Below are 13531 nucleotides of genomic sequence, written 5' to 3' on the forward strand. Positions count from 1 at the left end.
TATGGAGGCATCGGATCAGCACATGAAGATTATCAGAAAAGTTAGCAATTTTGGTAGATTGGCACTAGAACTACTAATTCAAGCTGATGAGTGTCCTCACCTGGCTGTTAGAGAGACAACCCCACCTCTGGCTCTGGTCTCAGACAGCGACATCTGTGTGGCAGCACAGGAGGACAAGGCAGCATTGCTATGCCACCCTCTAAGTGCACAAAGAAGCATTAGCTTCCTGTGCCATGGCTATTCACCTGGCTTAAGGCAGCAAGCTTGGCTGAAACCAGTGAAGGCAGAACAACCAGAACCCAGTCAGAGAGTTTCAACCAGTCCCTAAGTCTCGTGGTCTAGCACTGATTCATCTCCATGTTACAGCTTCTCAACCGTATCAAACACGTGAAGACTCAATCAGTTGTCTTTGCTATCATTAGACACTCAACAGTTTACAACTATATATTTTATACCTTTAATTTATTTACTGCACAGTTACTGCTTGGGAACAACTGGAAGACTGAGTGGACCATCGTGAAGGCATTAGCAGGCCTCTGCTCCACAGAAGTGCTTGAAATGTCTGTGCAGGCAACATTCCCAGAGCACGACCTAGCCTATTCAAGCATCTTCCATGAACATGCTTTTAGACAGATCAGCTAATCTTGTTTACATGATTTAGAGTAAATGTTGAATGCAAACCTATTTTGTCTTGCAGACATAAATTTCTGTGCATAGGCAGATAGGAAGAAGTTCCTAACTTTGCAAGGAGATAAAAAATTATTAGTAAGAGCCCCAGTAGCCACAATACGATTCCCTTTCGTAGGATCCACAGAATCCCCCTGAAGCTCTTCTATTAACAAAGGATGTTTGAACAAGTTGGCTGAAAATAAATAAATAAGTCTAATTCAGTACTTTTCCTTTTTTTTTTTAAAAAAAAAAAAAACAAAAAAAAAACAACAAAAAAAACAAAACCTGCAGTGCTATTTTAAGAACAGTTTTATGGTTACAGTTTAGGCAATGGCTAAAACGGAAGGGAGAAAAGTTACAATATATTTCATAAAGTTTATGTGCCTTGCCCATAACTGTCTCTCACACCATGATATCACCATGCCCTCCCACATTTCTAGTGACATCTTGACATCAGCCTTGTAAAAAAGCATTTAAAACCTTTGAATGGGGGGGAGGGGGAAGGGAACTTCCTTCTGGAGGAGACAGGTATTCAGTTCTATTATTTTAATTAAAGCTATAATTTTAGTAAGATTAGACTCATTGCTAGCAGTGATAGCTTCAAGATTTCTTCTGCTGATTGTCAAATTTACAGATGCATCCAAGGTCAGCCTTCATCAGAACAAAAAGTAGACCTGTGTCTTTCTGTGCCTTCCTCTCCATCATTCCATCATTCCATTTTCTCCACCCTTTCTCTCCTTCCTGCCATGAACATGAGTTTGCTTCCCCTGATCTCCACATGATTTCCTCATGCTATTTGTTACCCCTTCCCATACACAATTTTTGTGACTCCGCCCTGCGCACATTCAGGGAATAGACAACACCCTTGTTGTCCACGCTGCTGCTCTCCACCCAGCCACACGTGCTATCTGCTTTGCACATCACTGTGCACACAGGCACTCTGTCCAACAAAAAGCCTGCCTTACTTTTTGCAGTGACTGGCATCAGGTACAGCTCCGTCTCACCCATCCCCTCAGCTCATTGCCCCAGCACTGTGAACAGTTGTCAGAGCTCAGCATATTCTGTGGCAAATCACTAGCATCCAGCAGGTTTTGTTACCTGAAGATATACCAGCAGGACTCACATATTCAGCACTGGCTGGCTATGGCTAACCAAGATGCGTGTTTGACATCCAGTTTTACAACACATCTCTTATCCCTCAATGTGTGCTGTTGCTACTCCACCTCTCTGTAGACCTGGTATTTCCAAAGCTGTCAAGTTCTCCCCTTCCTTAGCATCATCTGTAGCTCTCTGGAGGACTGTCACATTTGCTGGATCACATCCATGGTGCTTAAGACTTTTCTTTGGCAACAGATAATCTGCTCTGCCAGTTCATCATTTCACATCTGTGTCCATTAATAAATATATAAAGGAAATGTAATTTTTACCTTAAAAAAAGACAAAAATGGTATTTGCCTAAGTGCACATTCTGACAAACAGGGAGTATTATTTTTTTTCCAAATGCAACAGACGCCCCACTACATTTGATATGAGGGTAGAATCAGGAAAATCTCATAGAGAAACTATGCAGGAAAGAAAAAAAATAACAACAAAAATGTCTGGATGAGTAGCATCCCTCTACACAAGTAGCCATGTTTATACCTGTCAGGGGACAAGAGATCTAAAGAGAAAAAATGCCCTGTTGTAGAACTGGAGGTGCCCAAGTGGTGGTGCAACTGGCACCCAGTGGCACTTCCACATCACTTGACCACAGGACACACAGACCAGTGGGATTCATGTACTTAGCTCAAAGCAACTGACAGGATACGCCTGCTTCTCCAGTCCTGCTACTGCCATTTCAGATTACTGTTCGAGAGCAGCTTACTTCACATGCATTAATCATTAGCTCCTTCTGTGGTATGTGCAACAACTGCAGGGTCCAAACTCCAAGCCGTCAGGATGGTCCCAGGGAGCCGCAGCCCATGGCGGCGTGCAGCCTGAAGACCGATCTGCTTTGGGACGCAGCCCCCACCAGGCCTGAGGCGTGCACACACACCTGAGGGGCAGAGGAAAGCCCCCGAGGTGCAGCAACAGTTACCCAGTCCTTGAGACTGTGCAGGGGGAAAACAAACAAACAAAAGAACAACTTTGAGAAAGTTTCAAAACAGTGGATAAACAGCCCTTGAGTTCTACTTTTTTTTTTTTAATTATTTTTTATTAAACACTCATCAAGGTGAGGATCACGTCTTTACCTGAGGAAATAGCCTTGACTAAGTCCCAAAACCTGAAGACAGCTTTCTCCCCAAACATAGCTGGGTGCAAGGCAGCAGTTCAAGCTTAGAGCAGCTTCACCAAGGTATTACTTTGCCTTTAATGTATTCTTTTCTGCATAGTTGGATTCAAGAGTTCAAGCAAACCTAAGCTCTGAGAAAACCTGGGCTTCCAAACTTTAGTTTTAGAGCTCCTTCAGCCACATCCAGCTCTAAAAACCAGCAGACGCCACAGAGACTACAGCGATGAGTGCCTGCACACAGACACAGCTCTACACTAAGTCACCGTAAAAAAGCGCGTCGTCCAAGCTGGTAGACTCTTAAATCACAGAAACATAAACACAGCAATGTTTTCCTTACCCCTAAAAACTTCCAGCAGTTTCTAATGAACCAGCTCCTTCCAGCTCCAGCTCCTCTAAAGCTCTGAGCAGTCAGTTACTGTCTGTGGAAGCTGCAGGTAATTAGCTCCCAGGTACACCTGCCTGCCCGAACCACTGCTGTCTCACATTAACCCCTGAGGTCACCACCAGCCTGGCTCCACCTGGAGCCCCCTGCCCATGGGTCTGGGGATTGGGGTTTCCCTCCCATAGGCTGCAAACCCCCTTGAGCGCCCTGCCCTGAGCTCGTCAGACCCAGTTTTGCATCACCAAGCCCATGACGGGGTGACCGATCGCAGGGCACGTGTTGCCCCTGTGCTGCCACGAGCGCTCCCGGCCAGCCGAGACCCATCCTGGAAACCCAGCCCGGCAGTGAGGGCAGCTCTCGCCCTTCCTGTGCCCTGACCTGCCGCAGCTCCTACGTCACCGGCTGCTCTCGGAGCAAAACTCCGCAGCAGGCTGCTTAGTGCTCGTCTGGCAGGCCTGCAAATGCATCTGCAAACTGAGAAGTTGCCAGTGATACGACATATTGGGGAGCAGGTGAAGAAGGACCCAGGAAATAAACTGCCTTTGTGAATGTTATTTATATTTATTGTGTATTTTCAAGCGCCCTTTTAGGAGTTAGGAGATTTGTAATACAGGGAGCGTTGGTATATTAAGCTCACATTTCTGCTACTGAAAGGACTCTCTAGTCTGACTTTTACAGAGCTGTTTTGACAACAAAACTGTGCAGCTATGATTAGCCTGATAAAAGGGAGCCAGAGTTGGAGTATTGATGGTATGTGCATCTAGGATCTAGTTACAAAATGGGCTTTTAACCACATTCTCCCTTGTGAATTCATGTTATCAGAGGCCATCTTAAAGAAAAAAAAAAAAAGACAGACAACCTTTCTTTTTTGTTTTACGTGGATATTTTTCTTGTGTTTCTTTATGTTTATGAAAAATGAGACATTACTAACCTTGACCAGAGCCACACACCGAGCAGACGGGCACTGTGCAAACTTCCCCCCATAGCTTCACTCACCTCGCTTGGTGCAGAGAGCAGGAGCAGCCGTGAATCCATTCAGCTGGAGGAAACCACAGGGTCCAGTTCTGGCCTTGTGAGCACAGTCCAAAAGTCCAGAAGGATTGCATCGAGACCTACAGGCTTTTGGAGCTTCTTATTCTTTCTAAAATATAATTTATTTTGAGAATATATTTTCAGAGCTGATTAGCTAGCCTACTAAATCATTGCACTGCCTAACCCCAAACAGCAACCCTGACAAACAATTAACAATAGAAACACCATTGCGGCAACAAGTGATGGATGGTTCAAGGGTGTAGCTTGGGCCTGGCCTTTGTTCAGAAGAAAGTTGCTGCTGCTAAATAAAGAATTGGGTAGTAAAAGGTGAGAGTGAACAGATCATATCTAGAATAAAACTATTTGCTCTCCTTCAGGGTATGTTTCCTCATAGCAGCAAGCATCTCATGAGAGGCAGGCAGGCCCCATCGCTCAGGGCGGACGTGTGACAGAAACTGCTGCACACCAGCCCTACTTCTGCACAGCCTGGGACAAAATGCTCTACCAGTTTCCCCTCTTCTGGGTGGGTGCAGCACGGCGCCTGCTTGGCTGGGCTGTAAGCCGGGCTGCCTGGTCTCTGCCCTGCGTGCATTCAGGACGTGGTGATTTCAGGCCTGCAGAGCCCCCAGCCTGGCTCTCACCTCCCTGAGTCTCTGCAAGAGCTGCCCCTGGCCCCCCAGGCTGCCCCATACCTGCTCCGGAGGCTGCTGCACCGGGAAGATCCCCGGGGGTGGTGGGTCTGAGTCTCCCAGATGCATTCAGCTCCCTCCCTTGTAGAGTCAAATGCATTTGGAACGGGTCCGCCACCGTCTGATGGTGTTGGCAGCTACTTTGGCTTTGTGGACTTGCAACAACTGTCTAGGTTTTGAGACCGCAGAGTCCTTTTAAGTGCTGGATAAAAGGACTGCATTATCAAAAGGAGAACATCTGGCACTGTAAGAAAGTTCGTTTCTAAATCCCTACAAGAGCACCACACAGCCCTGGTTACGTTGGCTTAAAAAAACAGGGAAAACTCTGACTTCTACCCATTTGTCAGTGCACCAAATGATAAAACCTGGGGGATCCTCACCGCTAACAGAAATGCTGGTTATTGCTTCCTTACGTTACGAAAGGAGCAGGCTGGTTCTGACTGTCCGGGTTCAGTCCCAGACACAGTGCTGGTCGGATACTGCTAAGAGCTGGATTTTCACCTGCAGACAGCTTCTTGTAGGTCGGGAGTGCTGGGATTTCTTTTTAACCCCTTGAAGACCATGGTTCCAAGTTCATTTTAATTTCCAAAGGCAATTTCCTGATTCCTACTTTTCTGTCATGAATTTCTAATTGTTGTGTCAATTTACCAAACATCCTGTAACTCTGCTATGCTGTTAAGAGAAATAGAATAATCTATTGTAACGTCTCACTCTGATTTTATTGTGCAGAAATTAAAAAGTAGTAAATAGAAGGACAAAAAAGAAAGCTGGATACGTATGGACTGTAAAACAGGTGGTAGGTAAATATTAGTTACTGTGGACCACCATAAAAACCACATGGTTGCAAGGACCATTTAAGGTCTACAAACATTTTAAATGGTAATCAAAATGTTTTAGAAACTTTGCCAAACTAGACAAACTGCCTACCTGTAATCTGCACTGGAATGTTATTTTATGTATGCTGCACATGCGCATGTGCACACGCACACACACGCTCACACATATCTAGGTCACAATTTTTTTAGGAACAGAGTAAGAGAAAATCATTGATTAATTCAGTAAATTATTTATCTTTTTTTTTTTTTTTTTTTTTTTTTTTTTTTTTGAGGAGGAGGCTTTGCCGTTTTCTGCTCTTACTGAACCTTAAGACAACAATTTACTTAGCCTTGACCTAGCCTATGCTGTGTTAAACAGCCAACCTGTTGAAGTCGGTTCAGACAAAACGACCATAGCTGCAGCACCAGAAATACAGAAAAAGCAAAACTGCAGCCTAAGCAGCTCACAAGCAATGCTTGGTGTGACAGATCACTATATCAGGGAACGTGGGCTGAAATTCTGAGGCACATTTAAAATGATATCCCGGTATTTTTGGCGTTCAGAGGCTAACTTGGGGAGTGGATTTGTTCTTTGGAGAGCAGGTTTTGTTTCAGAATGGGACTCCTGAGCCTGTTTTTGCCCATTTCTGCTCAAGGGCTATTGAAACAATGTGACTAATTGCACTAAAATCAGCAGAAAATGCAGCTCCTGTGCCTATCCACCCCTTCTCCCCCCCTCCTCCAATCTGCCACTGATGCCTCTTCAGTAGCAGCTCCATGGCCCACTTGCAGCATTTTGCTTTGCTTTACCCTAACTCTTAGGAGCCCGAGTGGTGGATGAGGGCGTCATTGTACCGAGCAAAAAGTGCAGACCTTCATTCTCACTTCTGCACGGGCAAAATATGTGCTTTTGTGACCGACAGGAGTGATAAGGCCACCTGGAAAACATCAACTTGATGTGCAAGGGGGACAGTGCACGGAGCACATCAATGTTCCCTTACAGAGCTGAGAACAAACGTGTGTTATATTGCTGCCTCATGCTGCGCGATCCCTCTGTGCCTGAACTGCTGGCCTGTACACCTCAAAGAGCCCGATGAACATCTCAGTGGGGATTTGCTGCCGTTCCCTGACAGTCTCTGGCTACGACCCACCTGTTCGGCTGCTTCCCCACACGCACAGCTGCCGCGATGCCTGTGCCGGTGCGCAGCGCCAGGTGCCTGTCCCAGCACGATCTCGGGGCTGGGCTCACTTTTGGTCTCAACACAGCGTGTTCCTCGCTGATCTGAGGAGATGATAGATAGACAGATGCGACTTGGAATAACGCCTTTCTGCCTCCCTCTCACCTCTTTTTCGGGGTGGGTTCCCTCCCACCCCAAGAGGCTGTGCCCTAAGCCTGGGATTTATTTCCCATTCAGACATCCCCGCGGCTGCCCGAAACCCTCAGCAACCTGTGCGCCCGGGGCCGCCCCTCGCTCCCCGGAGGCCGCGGAGCCCCGGGGGCCGCCCGCAGGTGCCGGGGCCGCGGCTGCCGCTCCGCGCCGTGCCCGCCAGGTGTCGCCGCGACAAAGTCTCTGCGGGTGTCGCCGGGCTCCCGGCCCCACCTGCCCGCGGCCGGGCGCCCTCCGCCGCCCCCAGGGGGGCTCTGACTCCAGTCCCCCCCGCCCCGGCCCCACCGCGTTCCGCTTTCCGCAGGCGGCCCCGGGCCGGCAGCCCCCTCCCCAGGGCGGGGGCTGCGGGGCGTAAAGGTGATGGGAGGGCAGCCGGTGTGCCGGGAGGCACAGGGAGACGAGGGGAGAGGGGCACGGGGGGACGAGGACGGGGAGGTAGGGGAGATCCCCCCTCCCTGCCCCTATTCTCACCCGCGACAAGGTCGCCAGGACCCCTCTGCCCCTCTGCGCATCCCGGCGGCCGCCCCCCCTTTATCCCCCCGGTTTGGGGCTCACCGGGGCCGCCGCTCGACCCGGGGGGCTTCAGAGCGGCTCTCCGGCGCGGATCCCGGGCACGTTTTATTGTTTTCTTTTTGTTTTGTTTTCAGCAAAACACTATCAGCAGAACAATTCCAGCACCACACCCCTGTTATCATTTAGGTAACCTCCCTGTTTGAAATATTTCAAGTGGATAATAAAATAGTCATCGTATCCGCGCAAATTCCCGCAACGCGGAGCGGGGATACTCCTCTCGACCGCCCCCGGTGCCCCCCCCGCCTGTGCATCCCGTAGGGCCGGAGCCGGCCGCGTCCCGCAGCCACCTGGTCCCGGCCCGTTCCCCGCTCCGCCCCTCGGGGCTCCACGGCCCCATCCCTGGCCGCGGCAGAACCGGTGGCAAAATAAGTGGGGAAGGCGCTCCAGGGGAGCGCCGGCAGCGCGGGGGATTTTCCGTGCCCCCGCCGCCGCTGGGGATGCTGCGGGTGCCGGGGGCTCGCCCCGCTCCGCCGGCTGCTCTCGGCTGGGCAAAGCCCGGGAGAGAAGCGGCACGTTGCATGCGGGGAGGCAGAGCCAGGGGAGGAGCGTCGGGGCCGGAGCGAACGCATAAAACCGGCCCCAGGTGCTGCGCAGCCCCGGGAGCAGGCGACAGCCGCGCCGTTCAACTTCGGTCCCCTCCCGGTGCCGGCCGGCGCGCAGCAGCGGTGCTGGTCCCGGCCCCGGTGCCGGTCCCGGTGCCGGTCCCGGTCCCGGCACGGCGGCCCCATGCCGCCCGGCACCCCGGGGCCAGCCGGGCGCCCCGTCGGTGCAGCCCCGGGGGCGCCCCCCGCCGCCACCCCGCGGGGTCCCCGCCGCTTGCCCCCGGGCCGTGCCCGCAGGAGGAGCCGAGCTCTCCGCCCGGGGGGGATCGCTGTGAGCCTCCTCGCCGGCAGGTGATCCGTTTGCCATTTCTTGTTACCCTGCTTCCCACCTCCCCCGCCTTTCTTCCCCCCCGGCTGGACAACTCCCTCCTTTGGAGAACACGCCCAAGTAGCTGAAGAAGAGAGAAAGGGAGGAAAAAAAAAAAAAAAAAAAAAAAAAAGGAGAGCGAGCGAGGGAGATAGTTAACATTGAACCTGGGGGGAGCGCCCGGAGCCGCCGGCGCTCGGGAGGATCCCGCAGCCCCATACATCGCCGGCAATAAAGCGCTACGTGTGACAGGCATACAAATCCGGGCTAGAGGGAAAAAGAGCAGGCGAGAGGGGCAGAGCCGGCGGACGGGCGGTGCGGAGAGCCCCGGCCGAGGGCCATGGTGAGCGCCCCCGGGGGGTCCCCAGCGCGCAGCGGCGGCGGCGGGCGGCGGGGGCTGCGGCGGGGGCTGCCCCGCTCGGCCGCGCTGCCTTGACCCGGCGGCACCCGGAGCGCACCCCGGGCATCATTTCGCATGTTGGGCTGAGCCACGGCAAGCTGGGAATATGAACAGGAAAACAAGGCGCTGGATTTTCCACATCTTCCTGAGCCTGGGGATTGTGTATATCAAGATCGGGTAAGTAACTTTTTTTTTCTTTTTTTTTTTTTTTCTTTTTTTTTTTTTTTTCTCCTTTTATAACAATTGCGCTCTCTCTCGCTCTCAGCCCAACCTGCCCAGACGTGTTACTATTTAACTCGGGAAGTCTCAAAAAAAAAAAAACCACCCGATGCTGGTGATCACGATTATTTTTTAAGAGACAGGTAGAGCCCCCGCGCCTCACCGACCCTTGGGGGCGCAGCCTCCGCGGGGCAAGGCGGCCCCGGCGATGCGTGGCCCCGGCGGGGGGGACACCTGGGGGCAGGGGGACACCCGGGCTTTCGGGGTACACCCGGCAACTGGGGGGGACACCCGTGACTGTCCGTAGCCCCTTCTCCGTGCCCGGCTCGGGGTACAGCGGCCGCTCTCGTCCCGGCCGGCTCACGCAGCCACCTGCCGCTGGCGACCTCCGAGCTCCACCCCCCCAATGCCCCTGGGCCACCGAGGGGACACAGCGGGTGCCCTCGGGTCCCCCTCAGGTCCCGCAGCATCTCCGGGCCGGGCCAGGTGCGCTCGGCTGCGGGGAAAGCGGCGCGGCCAGGGGCAGGGGGCTCGGACTCTTGCCCTCGCTCCGTCTGCTGGACGGGAGGCGAAGCCCCCCCTGCCCGCTGCCCGTGCCCGGGCACGCACCGCTGTTGCCTGCGCTTTCATTGACGAATGAGGAAGTTGGGTCCCGTTTTGGCAGGAGCCCACGTGTTCCTTATCTCTGCTCGGGCTGCGGAGGGAGAGACAGGGAGAGGGAAGAGGCAGGGGGAAAAGGCGGCTGCTTGCCGGGGGCACCTGCCGGAGCCGTCCCAGCGGGGTGCTGCCGCATCTGCCTCCGTGCCGAGCCTCCCCCCGGCCACCTTTGGTCTCTTGTCGTTGCAGGGGATTTTCCTCGGTGGTGGCCCTGGGAGCCAGCATCATCTGTAACAAGATCCCGGGGCTTGCACCCCGGCAGCGGGCGATCTGCCAGAGCAGGCCCGACGCGATTATCGTCATCGGGGAAGGGTCCCAGATGGGCATCAACGAGTGCCAGTTCCAGTTTCGCAACGGGCGCTGGAACTGCTCAGCCCTGGGAGAGAGGACCGTCTTCGGGAAGGAGCTGAAAGTGGGTACGTTGCCTCTCTGCTAGCTACTGCCGGCTCTCACCTGCATGACACTGAAAAGGGGCACACGGGGGGCCACGGGGCGCTGGGAAGGGGCAGTTTGTGCACGCCGCCTGTGTCTGCGTACTTAAGGATGTGAACAAGGTTAAAGGCAGCGCTCAGAGACTGAATGCTGAGCGGGGTTTGAATTACACGTCTGGGTGTAGAAACATAACAGTGATACTGCCCGATGTTTGTACCTGTTAGGATGGAGGTCCAGCAGTCACTCACCGCACAGAACAGTTGCTCTGCAGTAACTGCTGTAGTGACCCCTCTCCCACCAGGAAGAATGGGTGAGCTGCAGGTTGAGATGTCAGGGCATTTACAAACAGATTGTTCCAACTAACAGTCAGAAGATTCCATTTCCAGCTTCCATTTTTTGCAGTACAAAGTATATTGAAATTCTTAACTAAACTGGCATCAGTAATGATGAACACATTTGAGGAAATGGAACTGAGGTTGAAACTCTCATGCCCTTGGACTGCGGAACACACAGTAGTGGAGCTTACTCAATGTTTGTTGATTCCACAGCACTTAAAGAGAAAGGAAAAGAATTTTCCAAAGAACGGCATTTAGAGCCGTAGTTGAAAGCTGATCACTCACAGTACGCCGTTCCATGTCCAGAAAGTGAAGCTGGGACCTGTGGTTTCCAGCCTTCGGGTCTCTCTGCCTCCTCCCTATCTGGAAGGTAGATAGGAAAACCACGAAATCAGTCAAACAATGCTTAGTGTGATAAAAAACATGGGTGTTTCATGAGAACCCCAAACAACAGCTATGACTGGCTTCCAGCTTATGGGGAAACCCTCTGGACTGGACTGGCTTCCAGGTGCCATTTAGTTGGCACCTAGTACCCCATTCCTCACATTCTCATGGAGAGAGACGGTGTTGCCACTCTGCTTGGGAAAGCCCAAGAATGCTTGGCATTAAATGAACATCATTTTATCACGTGTGCGTGTTGATATGCGTATTTTACAATAACTTGAGGTATTTAAGGAGCAGAAAGAGAACAAACCAACCAAATTTTAAAGTCCAGTGTGAGTAACAGGTCTTTCAACACCTTTGATAATCAAACACAGTAAGTCAAGTAGGGTACGTGAAAACCACACTGTGCGACATTGTGAAACACCTGAAAATGGACCCTTTACTCAGATTAGCTCATTGTTTCTATTCCTTGGTCTGGGCTGTTCCTGTCAGCGATCCATGCAAGTGTTTGCCACTTATGTCAGTGAAGAGTCCATTTGGATGGCTGACAGGTTTGGGCTCATTTAGCCTAAGAGTAACATTTCCTTAAGCACAAAATGTGAGAAGGATTTCTTCTCCAACAAATCATAAAAGTGCAGAGTTATTGTGGTCTGTTGTATAAACATGCACTCAGTTCTTCTACCCCTCCCAAAATTGAATTATTTAGCTAGTGGGTTATATTTAGGTCCTTTTAAAGAAAGTCAATATTAAAGGAAGTAGACTTTGATCTGTCTTTGAGGTGATAACTCTTAATACGTTCTATCTACCCATTACGATGCTAAGATGGATAGCGCAAATTCATCGCTGGTTTCAGAACAGAATCAAGTGTTGAATATCATCCAAATTATAAAAGTTGTTCAAAGAATAACCAAAAACTTCAAATTTAAACAGCTTTGGCATTTACATTTAAAAATAACCTTCAAAAAATCACACAGGTTCTGAGATCAGCAATAGTATATCCTACATGCATGTAAGATATGCAACGGTGTCTCAAGGATAAAAATACTCAGGCCCTCAATCGTCATGAAATACTACAGTGTAACTGCTTGGTTCAGGTTGTCACCTTGTTCCTCTGCTTCTTGTCTATCGGCATGTACAGAGACCTAGAATATCTGACACAGCTCATCTTTCTGTGGCTGTTAGGAAAAAGCACCTTTCCTTGATTTCCCTCTCCTCCCCTAAGATCTCTGTGTAGAGTTGTGCTCTGGGTTACCATTCACAGAACAGGGACTAGTACTTGCTTCTGGTTAAAAAGGTAACACCCGCATGCCACAAAGCTAGAATACAAATGTGGTGTCCAGAAACAGGAGATCAGGCCAATATCCCTTACCCTAAACAGGAGAGAGTGTGGCAGGAAGAGCTGTATACCCTATCAGATGTGTTTGATGTTTAGTTTACAGAAGAACAAACCGGGTCACCATTAGGGTAGAGATACTGTACCCCCGCCATTTTTTTTTAATTAATAGCAACAGATCTAGCTTCTCAGTCCTCTGACACAGCGTGTATTGCAATATACTATTCAAACAGCAGTGCATTACTACTTTTATAGTCTTCAGAGGCTGCTTATATTTCCTGCTCAGTCGCATCCTTACAGTGATACTGTGGAAGCTTGCAGGGCACCTTTGTCTGGCCATGGGCGATGGAGTCGGGGGCTACATGACCTCATTCCTCTTTTCCTGTTAGGCGGCGGTGCTCGGACTCGAGCAGCACTGCTGTGTTTGCTCTATGATTAGGGGATGACTTCAGAATGACAGTAATGCGGCTTGCCTTGCCGCTGCGCTGCTGAGCGCGTGCAACTGGCAAATTCTAATATCAATTTGGGAGGATGTGCTTAAGTAACTCTTATGCTAATAGGATTTGTGTGTGTTAGCCCATACAAATAAGTTACCCTGGATACCACATATTCTTGGGAACTATTTCCCAGCCCATGATTTTGATGGCACACCAAGCTAAGTCTCTTTGAAAACAGGTTTCATTGCTTTTTTACTGGGTGATCTAGTTTATGAATGTTGTGCAAATGCACCCAAATTATTTAAATTCTCTCTTTGACACTGTGGGGTGATTCAGGAGGCCTAATTTCTCCCAGTGGCTTTGCTGACACGAGGTTGAAGGACCCTGTCACTCTCCTTTCCTCCTCTCTTTTTCTCTTTTTCCTTTTTTTTTTTTTTTTTTTTTTTTTTTTTAAACATGGCAATAGGGCTTCTAGCCTTGGGGAAACACTTTGAAGTCTGTAGAAGGAAAGCATCAAACAAAATTTTCCTTTTCTTCTCTGTAGCACGTGTGGGTACGTATTTTAACAAATTTACATTTAATCTGTCTCCCAGTGATAATATAGT

The 13531-nt window shown here is 50.5% G+C and overlaps 1 protein-coding gene across 1 annotated transcript in view; it reads left to right on the top strand.

Annotated features, from left to right (window-relative positions):
* Positions 1 to 9235: 9235 nt before the first annotated feature.
* The window catches only part of WNT7A (Wnt family member 7A), a gene marked incomplete at both ends in the record, with an annotated part of 32540 nt that continues 28244 nt past the window's right edge, over positions 9236 to 13531 (top strand). The window contains 2 exons of the mRNA XM_084293013.1: positions 9236 to 9306; positions 10195 to 10421. Of these exons, the coding sequence (XP_084149139.1) occupies positions 9236 to 9306; positions 10195 to 10421 (298 nt within the window). The remainder of the gene's footprint in view (positions 9307 to 10194; positions 10422 to 13531) is intronic.

Source organism: Netta rufina (assembly GCF_964035555.1).
Source record: "Netta rufina genome assembly, chromosome: 10".
NCBI classification, from domain to species: domain Eukaryota; kingdom Metazoa; phylum Chordata; class Aves; order Anseriformes; family Anatidae; genus Netta; species Netta rufina.